At 45.1% G+C, this 18,816-nt stretch overlaps 1 protein-coding gene and 1 long non-coding RNA gene across 4 annotated transcripts in view; one reads left to right on the top strand and one right to left on the bottom strand.

Annotated features, from left to right (window-relative positions):
* The window catches only part of LOC133273573 (myosin-1B-like), a 32,671-nt gene extending 24,924 nt beyond the window's left edge, over nt 1-7,747 (top strand). Inside the window, exons 26-38 of the mRNA XM_061461908.1 lie at nt 276-402; nt 1,282-1,400; nt 1,717-1,913; nt 2,328-2,511; nt 2,598-2,763; nt 2,936-3,060; nt 3,329-3,637; nt 3,788-3,991; nt 4,660-4,785; nt 4,875-5,045; nt 6,604-6,708; nt 6,784-6,879; nt 7,322-7,747. Of these exons, the coding sequence (XP_061317892.1) occupies nt 276-402; nt 1,282-1,400; nt 1,717-1,913; nt 2,328-2,511; nt 2,598-2,763; nt 2,936-3,060; nt 3,329-3,637; nt 3,788-3,991; nt 4,660-4,785; nt 4,875-5,045; nt 6,604-6,708; nt 6,784-6,879; nt 7,322-7,492 (2,100 nt within the window). The 3' untranslated portion in view covers nt 7,493-7,747. The remainder of the gene's footprint in view (nt 1-275; nt 403-1,281; nt 1,401-1,716; nt 1,914-2,327; nt 2,512-2,597; nt 2,764-2,935; nt 3,061-3,328; nt 3,638-3,787; nt 3,992-4,659; nt 4,786-4,874; nt 5,046-6,603; nt 6,709-6,783; nt 6,880-7,321) is intronic.
* On the bottom strand, nt 1,198-18,563 carry LOC133273583 (uncharacterized). 3 transcript variants are annotated; one of them, XR_009744891.1, is made up of 3 exons: nt 17,668-18,563; nt 6,706-6,834; nt 1,198-1,382 (listed from the first exon to the last, which is right to left on the bottom strand). It is a non-coding gene; the product is annotated as an uncharacterized LOC133273583 (long non-coding RNA). The 3 variants fall into 3 exon arrangements; XR_009744889.1 differs by lacking the exon at nt 17,668-18,563 and adding an exon at nt 7,213-7,328; XR_009744890.1 differs by lacking the exon at nt 17,668-18,563 and adding an exon at nt 7,017-7,192.
* Between the last annotated feature and the right edge of the window lie 253 nt (nt 18,564-18,816).

Here is an 18,816-nt window from a genome sequence, read left to right as displayed (position 1 = left end):
GAAAGGACCTTAAGATCTTCTAGTTCCAACTCATCTGTCATGGGCAGGGACACTTCACACTTGACCATATCACCCAAGGGGCTGTCCAACCTGGCCTTGAACACTGCCAGGGATAAAGCATTCACAACTTCCTTGAGCAACCCATTCCAATGCCTCATCACCCTCACAGTAATGAACTTCTGCCTTATATCTAACCTGAACTTCCCCTGTTTCAGTTTGAGCCTATTATGTGTTGAACCACCAATCATCTTTCACTCTGTTTTTCATGAAAACAGGCAAATCTGGAGAAGATATGTCGCGCCCTAGAAGATCAGCTCAGTGAGATTAAGACAAAGGAGGAGGAACAACAGCGCACAATTAATGACATAAGTGCTCAGAGAGCTCGGCTACAAACAGAATCTGGTAAGACATTTGTGGACAGAGTTTAAGAGAAAATGAGGCTTTAAAAAAGACATCAAATGACATGACATGAGGCTTTAAAAAAGAGAGGGGAAGAAGAATCATGGAGTCTTGCTGGAACCACAGCTGAACATTAACCAGAAATGTGCTCTTGTGACAAATGCAGCCAACAGAATCTCAAAATGCAAAAGTGTTGCCAGAAGGTTAAAAGGGGTGATCCTTATCCCTGCTCGGCACAGTTGAAGGCCCACGTGGGGTGCTGTGTCCTGTGCTAGGCTACCCATACCAGAGAGATACAGGCATCCTGAAGCAGGACCAGTAACATGGACTGGAACAAACAGTGGATGGAACAACCTTCACAGGGGTGTGGTAGAGTCTGATCACTGGAGGTGTCCAAGACCTGACTGGAGAGGGTGACACATAACCACATCTAGGTGCTCTTTCCCATGAAAGGTCTCTTCCAAATGGGACTGTTCTATAATTCTATGACTGGAGTTTCAAAGGAGAATTCATCTACTTCATAACCTAGACTTCATCCCTCTTCCCAGAGACATTCAGGACAGGACAGTGATATACCTGAGCACATACACAGTATAGTACTAATTCTGAAAGCTTGAGGCTTGAAGGGACCATGGGACTTAGTGCAAATATACATTAAGACTAGTCAGATATTGGAAAAAGGGCATGATGTACCTCATTTCTTGCCTCCAAGATAAATACTTCAGCATTCTCAGAGCTATGGACAGGTATAAGCAATTAGAATTCCATGGAAGAAATAAAATGTTGTTAAACTCCAAATATTTTTATATGCATTTAATTATCAAGGTTGACACTTTTCAGTAAGGCATAAAGAAGCTCCTTTACTCATCTGACTTCCCTCAGGGGAATACTCGCGCCAGGTGGAGGAGAAAGATGCTCTGATTTCTCAGCTGTCAAGAGGCAAGCAGGCTTTCACCCAACAGATTGAGGAGCTCAAGAGGCACCTAGAGGAAGAGATCAAGGTGAGAAAGCTTCACAGTCTTCTCCATTGGATTTCTCCTGTCCAGGAGGGGCTTCAGATACATATGAAATTACAGAATGAACAGGAGGGAGAAAAAAAACACTTGGGTAATGAAGTCAGCTGTTCTCATATTAGCTTTGCTCTACTTTCTCTACTGCCTAGTCATTAGTTCTTCTGCAGATTCCCAGATCTTCCTTTCTCCTTCAGTAGCTTGCCATCATTCTCACAATAGTATAATCCAGTGCCCATGAATACTTCAGGCAGGAGATTTACCACAATACTTCCATTCATTGCCATACTAAAATTCTTCCCTACAGGCCAAGAACGCACTGGCCCACGCCTTGCAGTCTGCTCGCCATGACTGTGACTTGCTCCGGGAACAATATGAGGAGGAGCAGGAAGCCAAAGGGGAGCTGCAGCGCGCCCTGTCCAAGACCAACAGCAAAGTGGCCCAGTGGAGAACCAAATATGAGACAGACGCTATTCAGCGCATGGAGGAGCTGGAGGAGGCCAAGTATGTGGGGAAGTTGGGCAGGGCTGACACTGAGAATGGAAATTTAAGGAGACCACTGTGATATTGTCAGGAAGAAGTCAATGCTCTGCTTTAGGAGGGGCTGGCAGGAAGAGACAAAATATAACTAAGAGCAGGTATGCACGGGGGAAAGCAGACACAGCAAAGCTGTTCAGATGAAGAATTGCAGAGACATGCTGATGAGAGTAACAGTGCGAACAGTAGAGCATGAATTCCTGCAGCCCAGGATTCAGACATAGAAATACAGTGGCTGGCTGGAAGAGGTCCTACACCTCTGTATAAATGGGGATCACACACAGCCAATTGGGTGCAAGTGCTCCTGCGAAAAACATACAGGCTACACAACACTGGCTCCCATTTGCTTCCTCACCTGCACCTGTGCTTACCATCTTCCAGGAAGAAGCTGGCACAGCGCCTGCAGGATGCAGAGGAACATGTTGAAGCTGTCAATGCCAAATGTGCCTCCCTGGAAAAGACAAAGCAGAGGCTGCAGAATGAAGTGGAGGATGTGATGATTGATGTGGAGAGATCAAATACTGCCTGTGCAGCTCTGGATAAGAAGCAGAAGAACTTCGACAAGGTCTTTCAGGCTGCAGACTGGGGGCTCCTGGACAGAGCATCCCCTCCTCATTGTCACATCCACACTGACACCCCCTTTCTCTTCAGATCCTGGCAGAATGGAAACAGAAGCATGAGGAAACACAGGCTGAGCTGGAAGCCTCCCAGAAGGAGGCCCGCTCTCTTAGCACAGAGCTGTTTAAGATGAAGAATGCCTATGAGGAGTCCTTGGACCACCTGGAAACGCTGAAGCGTGAGAACAAGAACTTGCAGCGTAAGTGCCTGGCCCTCTGCTCCTGGCAGGGCTTTCTCAGCACCCACCAGTACCCACCGCTTCACATGGGTCTGTGCCTGCACGTGGGCAAAGGTGCCTGTCATGTTGGTGTGTGAGGGCCCTTCCCATTCTGCTCTGTGCCTGACCATGCCATTGGTCCTTGTTCCCACAGAGGAGATTTCTGACCTCACGGAGCAGATTGCCGAGGGAGGAAAAGCGATTCATGAGCTGGAGAAAGTCAAGAAGCAGATTGAGCAGGAGAAATCTGAGCTCCAAGCCTCACTGGAGGAAGCTGAGGTACAGCCTTCTGTTCTTAATTGTTCACTTATCATTTAGCACTCACAGTTTAGCAACCTCAGATATGATTTATGAAATTATATGCACAGAGCATATACCATGTACAGGAAAGAGGAAATTTTGGACACCATTAAATTTTGGGTACGCAGAAATCTTTCCTGCAGTCTCAGACCTCATGCTATACATTATTCTTCAAGAGAATAGTTCATGTAAAGTGACTGAGAGTGGTATTTATACAATTAACCAATATTAACTTCTTTTTTTTCAGGCTTCCCTGGAACATGAAGAGGGGAAGATCCTGCGCCTCCAACTTGAGCTCAACCAGGTCAAGTCTGAGATTGACAGGAAAATAGCAGGGAAAGATGAGGAGATCGAACAGATGAAAAGAAACCACCTCAAAGTTGTAGAGTCCATGCAGAGCACCCTGGATGCTGAGATCAGGAGCAGGAATGAAGCCCTGCGTCTCAAGAAGAAGATGGAAGGAGATCTGAATGAAATGGAGATCCAGCTCAGCCATGCCAATCGCCAGGCTGCCGAGGCACAAAAGAACCTGAGAAACACACAGGGAGTGCTCAAGGTATGGTACAACAAAACTGGTGCTCACTGGTTAATGAATAATATAAACATTTCCCTGTTGTACAATTCTATCAGATCTATAATGAAGTGAAAACAGGAAAAGGAAAAAGAGGAAAATATACTTCACAGTCCTTCTTGTCTTCCTTTCCAGGATACCCAGCTTCAACTGGATGATGCTCTCAGGGCACAGGAGGACCTGAAGGAGCAGGTGGCCATGGTGGAACGCAGAGCAGACCTGTTGCAGGCTGAAGTTGAGGAGCTACGGGCAGCTCTGGCACAGACAGAGCGGACAAGAAAAGTGGCTGAGCAGGAACTGATGGATGCAAGTGAGAGAGTTCAGCTCCTCCATACCCAGGTCAGTGTAGAAATATATTTAGTATCTATACCTTTTCTCCATACAGATAACTGAAGACTGACTGAACTATAACACTTGTAAAATACACTGTAATTTTCACACTGTGGATAACAAATATTAAGTGTGGTTTTTCAGGTGCAGATATGAATTTCACTAGACTACAGTGCAGATACCTTAAAAGTAGTAAATTTTAGAGAGATATGTGAGGTTCTTACCCTACAACTCAATCGAGTTTAACAGGTTTCAGGTTTACTTTTGAGACTGTAAAGTCAAAGTTAGGTTGATCATTAACAAAACAGGAATACACTAATACAGTTACTGACATCATTTAACAATGTCATTATAAGCATTGTGTATCACCATTTAAAACTTTTACTGCCACAAGATTGAAAACTGTAAAGAAATATTACATCTTTTATCTTTATAAGTCTAAATTCCTTCTCTATTGACTGAAAAATTTTGAGGAAAGACTTTATGGAGGATGTTCTTGAAATAAGGAAGCACATCACAGCTGAGAAACAAACAGCTGCCACAGCAGATCCTTTAGAACAGAATAACATGTGACCTGATGGGGCAATTTGCATTAAAAAAAATTATTTATTCAATATTCTTAATATAATATCACAAGGTAACAAAAAGAAAATGGTCATGTTGATGCTCTTCAACAGAACACCAGCTTGATCAACACCAAGAAGAAGCTGGAAGCAGACATTGCCCAAATTCAGGGTGAGATGGAGGATACTGTCCAGGAAGCCCACAATGCTGAAGAGAAGGCCAAGAAGGCCATCACAGATGTGAGTTGGGGGTTCTTTTCATTACTGATGATAGATGGATTCTCCCCGTCTCCAGCCCCAAAATGGCTTTGACCCTTTGCTCTCCTCAGGCGGCCATGATGGCAGAAGAGCTGAAGAAGGAGCAGGACACCAGCGCCCACCTGGAGAGGATGAAGAAGAACCTGGACCAGGCAGTGAAGGACCTGCAGCTCCGTCTGGATGAGGCTGAGCAGTTGGCACTGAAGGGTGGAAAGAAGCAACTCCAGAAACTAGAGGCGAGGGTACGGTGAAGAGTAGGGCAGACTAAGGTCAATTTCCTGAGTGAGCCCTTGGTTGTTGGAACTTCTTAGAAAGGTTACAACAGGAAAGGGCCCAGGTCCCTCCAAGCAGATTTGATTAGAGTTACTTTGAGTAGTCAAACACTGCACAGTGGGTGAGCAACTTAAGAACGACTTCATAAAAACTGAGTGGTCAAATACGGCAGATGAACATCAGGACAGACATATAGGGAAAATAACTTAAAACATGCTTAACCTGTGGATAAACTTGGATCTGGCAATTGCAGCTCAGCCAGGAGATCTCAGTCTTATCCGTGACAGGCCTCAAACTTTTTGTTCAATGTGCAGTAGAGACAAAACCAGAAAAGAGAAAATAAAATTGGCTTCAATAGGAAAGGCAGAGAACAAGACAGAGAGCATCACTTGCCACTATATTAAATATATAATGTGCAGTCCTGTTCTCTGCTACTCAAGGACCTGACAGAGAAGCATCCAGGGAATGGCAGCTGAGTGGGTTGAGCCTTATGACGAGAGACAAACAAGGCTAGAACTCTTCTGTTTGGAGAGGAGATGGCTGAAGGGGGATGCTATGAGAGTTTACAGAATCCTGTCAGCAGGGACCAAGATGTATTCTGAATGGTTTTCACCAAAACATGCAATATCAGAAGTAAGGACACATGATGCAGATCAGGACATCTTCACCTGGAGATCAATTTAAAATAAATAAAAGGAAGTACTTTACAGAATGGGCAGCAAAATTCTGGAACCTGCTGCATGGGAGGCTGTAGAGAGAGTGGGTAGAAGGTTCAAAACGGGATTAGAAATCAGCAGGTTTATAGACATACTTAAGAGAACAGGCATAGAGATGCCACTTTACAATACCAATCTAACGACTGTGGAAGCTGTGGAAGCGTGAGGGGAGTAGATAGCAGTCAGGTTTTCAGGCTGTCCCTCAATAGTCCCCCTGCTGCCACTCTCAGAGGCAGAGCATTGGGCTAGATAGACCATTTGCCTGACCTGCCTGTTGCCCTTCTTAACTGCTCCAAAATATAGCACAACAGACTGGGAATTAGGCACTCTTGGCTTTGAAAGGAAGTATCCACACAGAAGTAAAAACTTTGATGTCCAAATTTGACTCATACACTACAGAAGAGGCACGGAGCTGTAGGAGCTTGTTAAGGACTATTCATGAGGATAAGCTGGACTGAAAAGATTAAAATTAAATAATTTTCCCCATTTACCTGGTGAACATTGACACTTCCCTGTTTCAGTTTCCTCTTTTCTGGCAGATTCAAGCGAACTTTGATTATAAATGTCAAAGGTATGCACAGCAAAGTTCCTTCTATAAATAACTATGGATTCACACACTATGTCACTACTAATACAGAATGGTGAGCAGTTTTTAGCTAGTCTGGCCCCAAGGACCAGCTCCAGGAAACTGCCCTGCATTGGCACTTTCTCTACAGACTTAGTCCACAGAACCTTGTTTCCCAGGTTCCTACAGCAGGATCAGCAACCATTCCTGGCAGCTTGCTGTCTTCACCATGGTACTGTGTTTCAGGTCAGTGAGTTAGAAAACGAGCTTGATGCTGAGCAGAAACGAGGAACTGAGTCCCTGAAAAGTGCTCGCAAATATGAACGAAGGCTGAAGGAGCTCACTTACCAGGTAATTCAAATCCTCTGCCCCCTTATGTGCATCACTTCTGTGATCTGAAGCCAATGTGATTTTCACTTCCCACAGTCTGAGGAGGATAAGAAAAATATTCTCCGGCTCCAGGACCTGGTGGACAAGCTGCAGCTAAAAGTGAAAGCATACAAGAAACAGGCTGAGGAAGCTGTGAGTGCCAGACTCTTCCTAAATCTTTGTGGGCTCTGGGTGGAGATTTCCAAAAGGCCTGGGCTCCCAATTCATTCAAGTAACTGACTACTCAGTTGACACGGTGGCAATGGCCACTGCCTTAGGATATTCCTCACCTCATAAAAACTTAGGGCTCACAACTGAACAGGCACAGCTGTAATTACCCTGGAGTTGTTGCACTTTTGGAGCCACACTAGCCAACTTTCCCACCTGGAACTGATCAGGACTAATCGTTCTGACCCCAGCTGAGTGCTCATGCTGTTGACAGCACTAGATAGAAATTCACGGAGTGCTGGCAGGGCAAGGATGTACCTTTGAAATTGGGGATGTTATTGGGGCGCAGCCATAAGGTGTTCAGTTAATGATAACAGAGCAATGTCACTTTGTGTCCATGTCACTGATGGCACTGCATGACTTCCAGGAAGAACAGGCAAATGCTGTTCTCTCACGATATCGCAAGACCCAGCACGAGCTGGAAGGGGCTGAAGAACGAGCTGATATTGCTGAATGTCAGGTTAACAAGTTACGAGCCAAAAATCGTGAAGGACAGGTGAGTTGGAGGGCTGCAGAGGAGGGCCGCAAAGATCTCTGACCAAACACCTCCAGGCACAGCTCTACTCCTTCCACTCTTGCACTAGTTTCCTCTTAAAAGAAAGCCAGAAATGGGCTCTTATTCAAAACCAGTGTGGTTTGACAGTCCCTTTGGTGCCCCCCGAAAGACTGACCACATATGATCAACTCTAAGAGTCCAGGTCTTTTCAGCACAATTAAGAGATACTGGTTCTTTGCCAGTAATACAGCAGAACATTAGCAATAGCCACAGGCTAAGATGCAACTGATGCAACCCCACCAATGATCCAATTGCTCAAATAATCTCTATATTATCTTCCTTTTTCTTTTTTTCTTTTAGAAATCAGAGAAATGATATCCCTGACCAGAGCTGCAGCAGGCTCTGTGCTGACTTCTGTGGATCTAACAAGAGATATTATTTGCTTCATGTAATTCATTAGGTGTTAGTTTCATGGTTATAATACAGGTATTATGTTATAATAGTTATACGTAATAATAATAACCATTTGCCTGGTCATATTTAACCAATCCTAAATAGGTGTAGAAAATAAAAAGAAACCTAGGTGATGCCTCAATTTATCGTGAGATTGACAGTGTTTGTGAACGGAAGTAGCAGGTACGGCAGTGGTTACCAAAATCCAAGGTATGTCCTAGCAGGAAGGATTCCCAGGGCAATGGGAACACACTGCTCAGTTATTCTCCACAGTTTCAACTTTCATGCCTGAGAGAAGCAAAGAGTTAAATCAGGAAACTACAGAACAGATCTCTCCACAATACCTGTGACTTGAACTGCCCGGTTCTCCCGCCTTTGCATCCACGGAGAGAGCGTCTCCTCCATACAGCCCATGTGTGGAGGGCTCTGCCACGAGCGGAAGGAACGGCTGGGGATGCGCAGCCCACACCGCCTGCGTGTGTGCTGCAAGGGCGCGTAGGCCCTGTGCAAGGGAGGGAAGAGGGCATCCGCTCCGGAGTGTGCGCGGGGATCTGCTCCATGCGGGACGGGGAGAATATGGGGAGGAATCCGCCCCATGCGGGGGGGGGGGTGTGGAGGAGCTCTGCTCCATGCGGGGAGGGGGTGAACCCGTTCAGCCCCGCAGTCCCCCAGCGGCCGCGGCCGCGCCTGGCGCTCGAGTCCTGCAGCGCTCCGGCCGGTGCCGCCCGCAGCCAGCGGAAGCCCTGCGCAGGATGCGCCGGCAGGGGGCGCTGCAGTGCCGTGGTGGGGTCGGCCGCGGGCGAGCTCCGCGACATGGCGCGGGACCGGGGGTGGGAGGCCTGAAGGAGCGGAGGGCACCGCGGGGCCATGGCAGAGCCCTCCCCCGTCATAGAATCACAGAATGGTTTGTGTTGGAAGGGACATTAAAGCTCATACAGTTCCAACCCTTCCACTAGAGCAGATTGCTCCAAGCCCCGTCAAACCTGTCGTTGAGCACTGCCAGGGATGGAGCAGCCACAGCTTCTCTGGGCACCCTGTGCCAGCGCCTCAGCACCCTCACAGGGAAGAGCTGCCTAATACCTAACCTGAACTTACCCTGCTTCAGTCTGAACCCATCACCCCTTGTCCTATCACTCCAGTCCCTGATGAAGAGTCCCTCTCCAGCATCCTTGTAGCTCCCTTCAGACACTGGAAGCTGCTCCAAGGTCTCCACGCAGCTTCTCTTCTCCAGACTGAACAGCCCCAACGTTCTCACCCTGTCTTCATGTGAGACTTGCTTCAGTCCGTGATCATCCCTGTGGCCTCCTCTGGACTTGCTCCAACAGCTCCATGTCCTTGTTACATTGGAGACACCAGAACTGCACAGAGTGCTGCAAGTAGGGTCTTACGAGAGCAGAGTAGAGGGCAGAGTCCCAGGAGCCCACCAGGGCAGGCCCTGTTCTGGTAAGCTCTCTGTCAGCTCCAGGCTTCTCCCCTCTGAGACACCAGCCCTCAAGCACCCCTGCGAGGCCCTGTGCCTGGGAGCCCTCCCTGCTGTGCCGGGGCCTCCCTCATGCAACAAGGGGAGTGCATGCTCTGGCTGCATTGCTCAGCATGGGGCTCTACTGAGCTGCTCATCGCTAAGTGAAAAAAATGACTTCTTCTGAAAAGCAAAACTACTGTGGAACACATTAATGGCTTCAGATTTTTCATCTTACAATGACTGGATGCTTGCTGTCTGCAGGGGCTGGCCTTTGCCAGGTGTTCATGTTCAGCTAGGCTCTCCAAGTGACAGCCTGTGCCTCTGGCCATTCTCCTCGGTCTCATGTTTGTCTTCAATGAGGATGGTGAAACACTGGAATAGGTTGCACAGAGAGCTGGTGGATGACATTCAAGGCCAGGCTGGATGTGGTTCTGAGCAACCTGATCCAGTTGCAGATGTCCCTGCTCATTGCAGGGGGGTTGGACTGGATGAGCTTTGAAGGTCCCTTCCAAACAAAATTATTCTGTGATTCTATGATTCAGGCACAAGTGCCATCCTCATGCACCAGCAGCTCACCCTGCCAAGATTCCTGCCTCCTCCAGTGTACACACAGCACTCTATGGCCTGCTGTTCACATCCCCTCAATGCCTCTTCCTTCCATGTCATTCCCTTCTCTTGTGTGTTCATCTGCATCAGTTGTTCTGGTACCTTGTGTTCCGGATTTCTTTCATTATCCTCTTGTGTTTTATACCCTGTCATCACTGCTGGCTGTAACCCATGTGCCTCCTGACTGGTCATCCTGCTGTTTGCATTCAGGGTCCTTTGTGCCAGTCACAGCTCTGATGTTTTGCCCGCTAATGCCCCATCAGATGGTGATCTGCCATCACTGCCTGTCAAACTGACAAAAAGAATTTTATTGTTGCTTTATCCTTGCTCCATGGCTACCTGCCATCACTGGCTCTAGCTTGCGTGTTCTTCACCATGGCATTTTCTGTTGTCAGAGATGGATATGGACAGCTCTTTCACAAACACAGCAGTCCATGACTTGAACTGCCATTGTGTCCAACCCCCTCAAACTGGCAGGTCCTGCCCACACTTGCACATGACGATAGAGTTTTCATTGCACAGCTGTGCACATTAGGACCACGTCTGCCCCAGCCAAAAAACAGTGCTGTGATAAGCACAATACTAGCAGATAGATCAGTAGATTAGCAGGGTTTACCCTTTTGTTAAGCACAAACCTGTTCTCAATACTCTTATTTGTCCATAAAGGAAGAAAAACTGAAACAATGAGAGACAGCTCCTGCATGGCAGTGTTGCTCTGCAGGTTTGGAAAGCTATTTTTTCTTTGTATGATGATAGCTGCAAACATATTTATGAAGCTGAAAGAAAAACCTTTGTCTGAAAATTTCTTTGCACTCTCAGAAGCTTCTAGATGTGCTTTGTAGTTGCCAGAGATCTATAGAGCCCTCAGAGTCCTTTGCTTGTCCCAGTATATGAGGAAGGGAGAGGCACTGGAATGACCAGATGCACGTGCACTACGCACGAACCAGCACTGGCTTTTTCTTGGCATGCTGGCCAGCAGTAGGAAGTGCCATTTTGTGTGATCACCTCTCTACAGGAATATTTCATTAAAGCATCCTGTTATGTGTTTAGAACATACATTAGCATCACTGGCTTCTTTTTGTGACTACAGAACATGTCACCTTGCTCACTGGAGACACCTCTGGGAGAGACGCAGAAGGAACAGGGTGAAGGTTAAAGAGTAAGTCTAAATCTATGCTACTTGCCATCTCTGCCCAGGGGCAAAGTGATGGCAGGCCCAATCTGATGGTTTGAACAATGCTCAGACAAAGGCTTAAACTGCTTTTAGGCTGATGGATGAAAAAACCAGCCAAATCCCAGCAACAATAAAAACACTCCATGCCTTTAACTTAGCTATAATTGTGAAAACAACAGCAAACATCCACATCATCTGCTCTTCAAAAACTGCTCACTGTTCAGCTAAGTGTCTCCATAGAGAGACTGAGAAGACAGGAGAGAGGCATTGAGACTCCAGAGACTGGCAAGAACTTGAACACAGGTCTGTGCCAAGCAGTTCCAGTGGGAAACTTGAGATTTTGGAGTTCTGTATCTATCTGCTTAGTTCTTGCCACTGAATTTGTAAGATATGCAGGTGCCTATTAGCATTATGAAGAGCAGTAGACAGTTTCTGGAAAATACGAAAGGGGAAATAAAATATTCCCCTGAAAAAAAACTCTTGCAGCCCTTGCAGAAAGCTGCAAGAAAATTGAAATAAGAACAAGAAATACACTATTTTTGCTTTGATTGAACCAGAGGTAGTGTGAGATATACTTAAAAAATAAAAAAGGACAGACTCTTTAATTTAGAGATAATAAATAATAATAAATAAATATGTTCATTAAGATAACGGGAGCTGTGTCGTACCTCAGTGTATACCAAGAATGACTTACTCGTTTGCCTGTCTGTGAAGTCAGAAGGATTCAAATACTGATTTAAAAACACACCATGAACACACAGAGCTCATCCCTTCTAGGCATGGTGCCTGCTCCTCCTTTGAGGTCCTGGGGGAATGGATGGAAGTGGGAATCATTCCAGTGGCCTACAAGATTCTCTTTCAAGCCTGCAGGGCCTTTTATAGGAAAAGGATAAATTGTGCTGAGAGTTGCAGCCCCTTTGCTTATGTCTGTGACCAACATCAGACCTTGTACAGCTGTAAAAACGTTTTCCAGAAAACTGAGATTTCTCAGGTATGAAACTGGGCTCCCATGTGCCACCGTTGCTCCTTACTCATATTAGCAGACAGACCAAGCACAGGAGGACTTGGAGTTTGACTCTTTTTAATCACGTGATAAATTTGGCCTTATTCACATCATACATTTGTTTTAATTCTATGAAATAATAAAACTTCTTTATATTTTCAACCAACTCCATGCATTAGTGTAGAACAGAGATTGACTGCTAGGGTGCAGCCCTGCAGAGGAAGCCTTGGGGTTCTGGTGGAAAACAAGCTGGACGTGTCAGCAATGCCTCCTGCAGTAAGAAAGCTAAACAGCCATGGGACTGCATTAGTAAGCAGCCAGAAACCTGCTGGAGGGATGTGGTTATTCCCCTCTGGCTGGCACTCGTGAAGCTGCATCTCCAATACTGTGTTCGGTTTTGGGACACACAGACCCCCAGTTGTATGCTGACATACTGGAGAGGATCCAACAAAAGCTCCTGATACCGGTCCGGCACAGACAGAGCACATGTCACATGAGGAGATGCGAAGGGAATCAGGTTCATTTGGCCTGGAGAAGAGAAGGTTAGCATGGGAGCTAACTGCAGACTAACACTGCTGAAAAAGGGATTGTGAATTAAGATGCATCCAAGCTTTTCCTGCAAGTGCACAGTGAACAGACAAGAGGCAATGCTGCAAACCATGGAAGATCCTTTTCAACTAAAGGAACACATTATTTACCATGAGAGTGCTGCAGCCCTGGGCCAGGCTGCCTAGAGGGGTGGTGGAATCAACCTGCTCTAGGCAGCCCAGTTGGGAACAGATCACCTCCAGGGCTCCCTTCCAGCCTCAAGTGCTCTGTGATTCTGATCTTAGCTGTTGATTTTAACATTCTGTCCAGTTTCAGCCACCCAGCTTCAATCATATTCACAGGAAGATGTTTCCTTTCATGTGGTAGCACCTCTGACCCTTGTTTATCATCTAACATCCTAGAGAAATTGTAAAATATGACAATAAAAATTCTAATTAAAATTCTAACCCAACTGAAAAATTGTATTTATTTTGTGCATGGTTTCTGGGTATCATTTACATATCTGGAGTTGACTTATGATTGCATTTATATGTCATAGGATATGTCACTATTTGTTTTAAGCTTTCTTGATCATCTTAATCTGCATCCTTAGACTATTACCTCTCTGGGGCAGTGGAGAACAGGAGAACCCTGCAACCTTTTCTTTCCACAGTATTGGACAAGGTGCCACAAATCAGAACCTTCCCCACTAGCCAGAGAGGCTCATTTGATTTTCAGAAACTCTTCCTTTCGCACTCACTCTGCCCACAGGAGACTTTCTGATAAAATCTTCTGGGTATTTCCTTTCCTTCAGCTATTTCTAAACCTTGCTAGATGCATGAAGTGAAGATCACTGTGATTTTTTGATTCCGATATGAATCACTGCCCCAGATAGTCCCTATGACCAACTTCACGGTCTTTTGGGGAGCTCCAGCTCCAGGCACAGCTTGTAGGGTGCCAGGAACTGCACCCACTGCAGTTGGCAGAGATGCAGAGTAGCCTGCAAATAAAAGGGAAAGGGCTGGAGACAGTCATCTGTGGGGGCTGAGAAGAATGTAGGAAGTGGAAGTGTCACTAGGTGGATCCTCATTGAGAAATGGAGTGAAGAAAAATTTGGCCGCAGTGAGCAGTGCTGTGCTGGGTCTTTGTCAGAAGCAAGTGGTGGACTTGCAGCACCCACTCGCAGAGACAGCTTACTGCCAACCTGCTGTTTGTAAATATGTGTCAGCAACAGCAGGTTTTAAAGATTAAAGCTGTCAAGGGAAAACTAATGCTGAGTTTCCAAGACTTTATGGGATTGAATCCTCATCTTTAACACTACTCAGGATGAACATAGTTCTTGCCTAATTCTTAGAGACTTTCCTGTATGAGTCATTGTTCACAAGAGAATAGCAGCTTTATACACAGATGGTTGCAGAACAGAGACACCATTGAGAGGAAAACACTGAGGCATCTATGTCCTACAGATACAGGCATACACATATACACAGATCAACAAATTCATCCACAGAAAGCAGTCAGTCCTGCTCAGTGTGCTCAGGCAGAATCTCTGCTCTTTCATGACATAAGAAATCCCTGATGGAATTCAAGTAATGAGCAATTCATGCTGAAGAGGGAAGCTTAGTGTCAGTGAAATATCAATGTCCAAACTAGCACACCCAGAGGGAGTTTGGCTGGAGGACTGCTTTGCTGGACTGTTCTTCTTAGCTGGCCAGAAGCCCGGTTCTCCATGGGATCAAAAGAAAAGATCAGATGCTCTGGGACCCAGCAAGCTGTTGTAGACGATCTGGCAAGTCCAGACCACACCATTAAGACTGATGCTAAGCCAGAGGGAAGGAGGTTTGAAGGAAGTTTAGGTGCTTTCATCACAGTCCTCTAGGCAAGTTTTCCTGCTTTTCCAATGCCTCTCCATGTGATCTTGGACACCTTAAAGTAGGTGATTCATGTAGGCTCATGCCCACATCTCCAGATGCAGGTAACTTTCAGTTCAGTGGCTCAGGTTTGGACATCAGTGCCACTATAACAGTGGAAAGGTCACTGTGGGTGGGTTCTGCCTGTGACTGTGCGCCAGCATTGCCTCAGATGAAACAGGCAAAGGACAGGCTTGCAAATATAGTGCCTGCACTGGAAACTTGCTACAGAATTTTATGGATACCAAAAGTTTGCATGGGCTCAAAAAATAATTGCCCTAAGTAATGGCAATGCGCTATTAAATACAAGATACTACCCCTAACTTGGGAAGACCTGAGCTATCATTTGCTGGGAATCGAGAGGCTATTCCGCAGAAATACTTCTTTGCACCTGTGCTTTTCCCTAGACTTCTGCTATTACATAATAAACCAGATAGACTGATGTCCTGATCCAGAACTGTCTTATGTCGTTGTATAACACTTAGAAGTTGAGACCCAAATGACCACAGCTTGCCTGTTACTGATACTGAAAGTGTATGATTTATAGATAATGCCTTTCTTCCTTTCCATGACTTTTCCACTTAGCATGAAATAGTTAAACATTCAATAAATAACATTGTGTGACCTAGTGCTTATGGAGCTGTAGAAAGAGAAGGCTGCTGCTTGGAGCTGCAGAGAAGGCAAGGCAACACCATTTCAAGCAAGGGGTTTGTGACAGCTGGCTGCTGTTGACACCTAACTCTAAGGGAAAGACTCAGAATTGTGATTCACATTTGTATGACCAAACATGTGCCTGTCATGTAACAGGGTGGGACCTGCCCTGTCTCTCAATGGGAAACATGTCGACTGGAAGCAGAATGATGTTATCGGAACAGTTTGTTGTTCTCAGCCTGCTTCCAAGAAAGGAAGTGAATGGAAGCAGTCAGCTTTCCAGGTGAATTATCCTGGCAGGCAAATCCAGTTTAGTCTCAGGTGAATCATCACAAACTGTTTGTTCACATAATATCACTGTCCATTTATAGACTCAGACTATGTTTGTTCATGTCTGACTCTAAAATAGTAGGTACAGCTCTGGGCACTGTTAACAACAAAGATGACTAAACCTACCCTGGAACATCACTAAGTTTTACAATGGCCATAATAAGGCAGGACACTGCACATCTGATCTTATGAAAATAATTCTGAAAAGAATTGACCTTGTACAAGAGGAGTTCCAAGGTCACTGGAGCCACAAGAAACACTGATAAAGGCAGAAATCAAAGGTAAAGCCATTCTGTATTATGAAGTGCATTTTTTAATTGTGTTTGAATCACATATTTGGTCATATGAATATGACTCATAACTCTGAGTCCTCTTCTTGGAATGTTTGAGGTCCTGGATGCCTAAATTTCCAACTGTGATACTCAAGAATATCTGGCTTAGGAAATCCCTAAACTGCAGCCTGGTGGACGATGGAAGAGCACTGCTATGTGTTGTCCTGCTCTTTCACTCCACCCTATGCATTCTTTTTGAGTTTCTGCCAGAAAGAAGACTGTAGAATAGATGAAATATTGTTCTGAGGTCCTGTATCTGTTCTTATATCGCGGCTGTTCAAAGCACTGAGAATGACCCCTTCCATCAAAAGCTATGGATTTTAAGCTTTTAACAACTGGAACTATCTTTTGTGTACAGGCTCAGAACATTTCCTCTCCAACAACAGAACTGATTTCTGCTAGTCATTTAGACTTCAAAGGTCATTTAAAGATCCAGAGCTACATGTGGTTTCTTTTTAGTCTCTTTCGGCCCTGGTTCTTGGCCTCAGGAGATCTCCTGGTGTTGCTGTGTCTTGCAAACAGGTATGGCAAATCAATTAAATCAAATAAAAAGCTCTCCCATGTACCTGTGCAAACCCTTTCTCATTTTGAGCTCCGCAGGATCTTTTCAGTGAAGACAGCAGGAGTCATTTAGCTCTTTGCCATGGGCTGGACAGATTGTCAGATGTTGCTTTAAACAAACAAAACATCGACCATGTTGCTTCTACAACTGTTGGGTGTGAACTTTCTTCTGTTACTCCCAAATTGGTTTTAGGTCCCTCTTCAGGGAATATGCCTATCTATACAGGGCTTGTTTTAGTGGTGTCATTTTAAGTTCCAGGCACAATCTGTAAAATCATGGAATAAATTCTCTCTGACTGGATGATCATAACTGAGGCTCTCTGCAGTGCTATGTGAAGTTGGTTCCTCTCATTGACAGATAGCATTTTGGTGACACTAAGGTTTGTTAAAAAGTTAGATGTCCAAGGCTGAGGTCTTCACCTTAGACTGTTTGGTGGCAGACAGGGAGAAGAAGATCCTTTCAAGGTGAGGTTTATCTCACCCTAACACAGATTATGTTCGTGTGGCACTAATTTTAGCATTACTTTCTCATTGCTAAGTAGAATACCCTCCTAGAACAGACGACAGAGTGAATATGACAGTTCTGATGGCTCAGGAAATAAAATCAGGGAAATCTTGCAGCCAAAGGGATTGTTTGATCACTCACTCAGACCTGCTGAGTACTGGCCAGAGAACACCTGCATCCAGCCAAGCTGGAACAGATGACAGATAAAAAGGCTGAGACTGGAAGCTGACTAATTCATTCCAATACCTGGTACCCTTGAAGTTGCAAATCTGCATGTTTCTGGGATGGCTTTTATATCTTCCATCTAGTGACTCTGGCTGTGATTATCTTATGCTAGATAAAAAAGCTTTTCATGCTCAGAAATAACTTTCTTCATAGACAGTAAGCATGACACCCTTTAACATCCTTCACAACAAAGACAATATATGATGCAGGAGCAAACATAGGTCTAAGCCTTTGATAAAAGCTCTCCGTGCAAGGAGTAAAGTCATTTTGCAAGTGGAGGAGAAGGACCAGACATATCTCAAGAGAAACTAAGCATACAATTATCTGCACAATGAAATAAGGATTACTTACAGGGATTACTTCAAAGTTGTGTACTTCCAGTGACTGAAAGGGATCCTCTGATATGTATGGAGCCCTTCTGTTGTAAACTGGATGGTCATACACAAACTGTGGAATAAGAATGAAGCTAGTGCTTACCTTTGGGCTTGCCTGCTGAGAAGCTGAAGCTTGTAATTGCTTCAGGAAGTAGACAGCCCTCAGACTAAAACCCTGCTAGAGGCTTTGTCATCGAGAAAGTTAACACAAAGATGGACAGAATCTTGCAAAAATATCAGAAAGGGAGATAAAGCAGAACAAGTTGGGAGTATAAAAATAGCAGAGGAAAAAACCATCAGAGAACAAAGCTAAGAAAAAAAATGTATTCTGTCATCATTAACCATAAGAAAAGATGACTAAAATATATTGTTGTCCATGAAAGCTCTAAACTATATGGAGCTGTGTTCCATCACAGGGGAAGCTGGGTTTGTATATGCTGAAGAAAAATATGGGGTTTTTTGTTCCATTTCAGCTCTTGCCATTTATAAAGAGCATTGTTAGACAATACTGCTGATAGATGTACCTGGATGTGTGCCATGATACCAGGTCTGTTGCTGTTTGCCAAGCAAAGCACAGCTGGTGTGATAATAACACATAATGGATCATAGTTCAATAGTTATCAGCTTAAATGCTTAGCAAAAGGGGATGATTTTAAGCAATTTTCCACAAATTCAGAGAGCCAGAAATAGAACTGAGGAAAGTAGTCTAAGGGTTGTTGAAAGAATCCTGACAAAATCCCAGAAGGGTTCAGTTCAGATCCCTGCTTGGCCTGTCTAAACGAAGGACAGCTACATTGAAAGTCACCTCCTGAAATGTTCAGGAGAAAGGCTATGTTCAAGCTACCTGACTGCTGACTTTAAAGAAAAAGGTATTGCAAATTTGTAAAACTCCATGAAAAGAGAGAGAAAAAAATACCCTAACAGTGTCCTGTGCAGCCCCAGGCCAGGAGACACACACGGTGCTACATTATGGGCACCAAAGGTGGCTGTTCTGAACTTGCTCCTGTCTACTGATTGCAAAGCAATCACGAATCAAAAGGAGAAATGGGACACCCTTCCTCCATGAAAAAAAAAAGGTGGAAAAGGAACAGGGATCTTAGAACAGGCCATACAGGCGTTAGTGGTCAGAAGGGGTCTGTGAAGCTCACAGCAAAACACCACAAATTGTGCAAAACTTGGACTGGCTCACAGAAGCACCTGCTTCTTTTCCACTGGAACAGAAGCTAGAATCATAGAATCACAGAATGGTTTG

This window comes from Pezoporus flaviventris, unplaced genomic scaffold (genome assembly GCF_033815535.1).
Source record: "Pezoporus flaviventris isolate CSIRO_AGI_PZ_B2104156 unplaced genomic scaffold, CSIRO_AGI_Pfla_v1 ptg000034l, whole genome shotgun sequence".
NCBI classification, from domain to species: Eukaryota; Metazoa; Chordata; class Aves; order Psittaciformes; family Psittacidae; genus Pezoporus; species Pezoporus flaviventris.
This window is presented reverse-complemented; position numbering and strand designations above follow the sequence as displayed.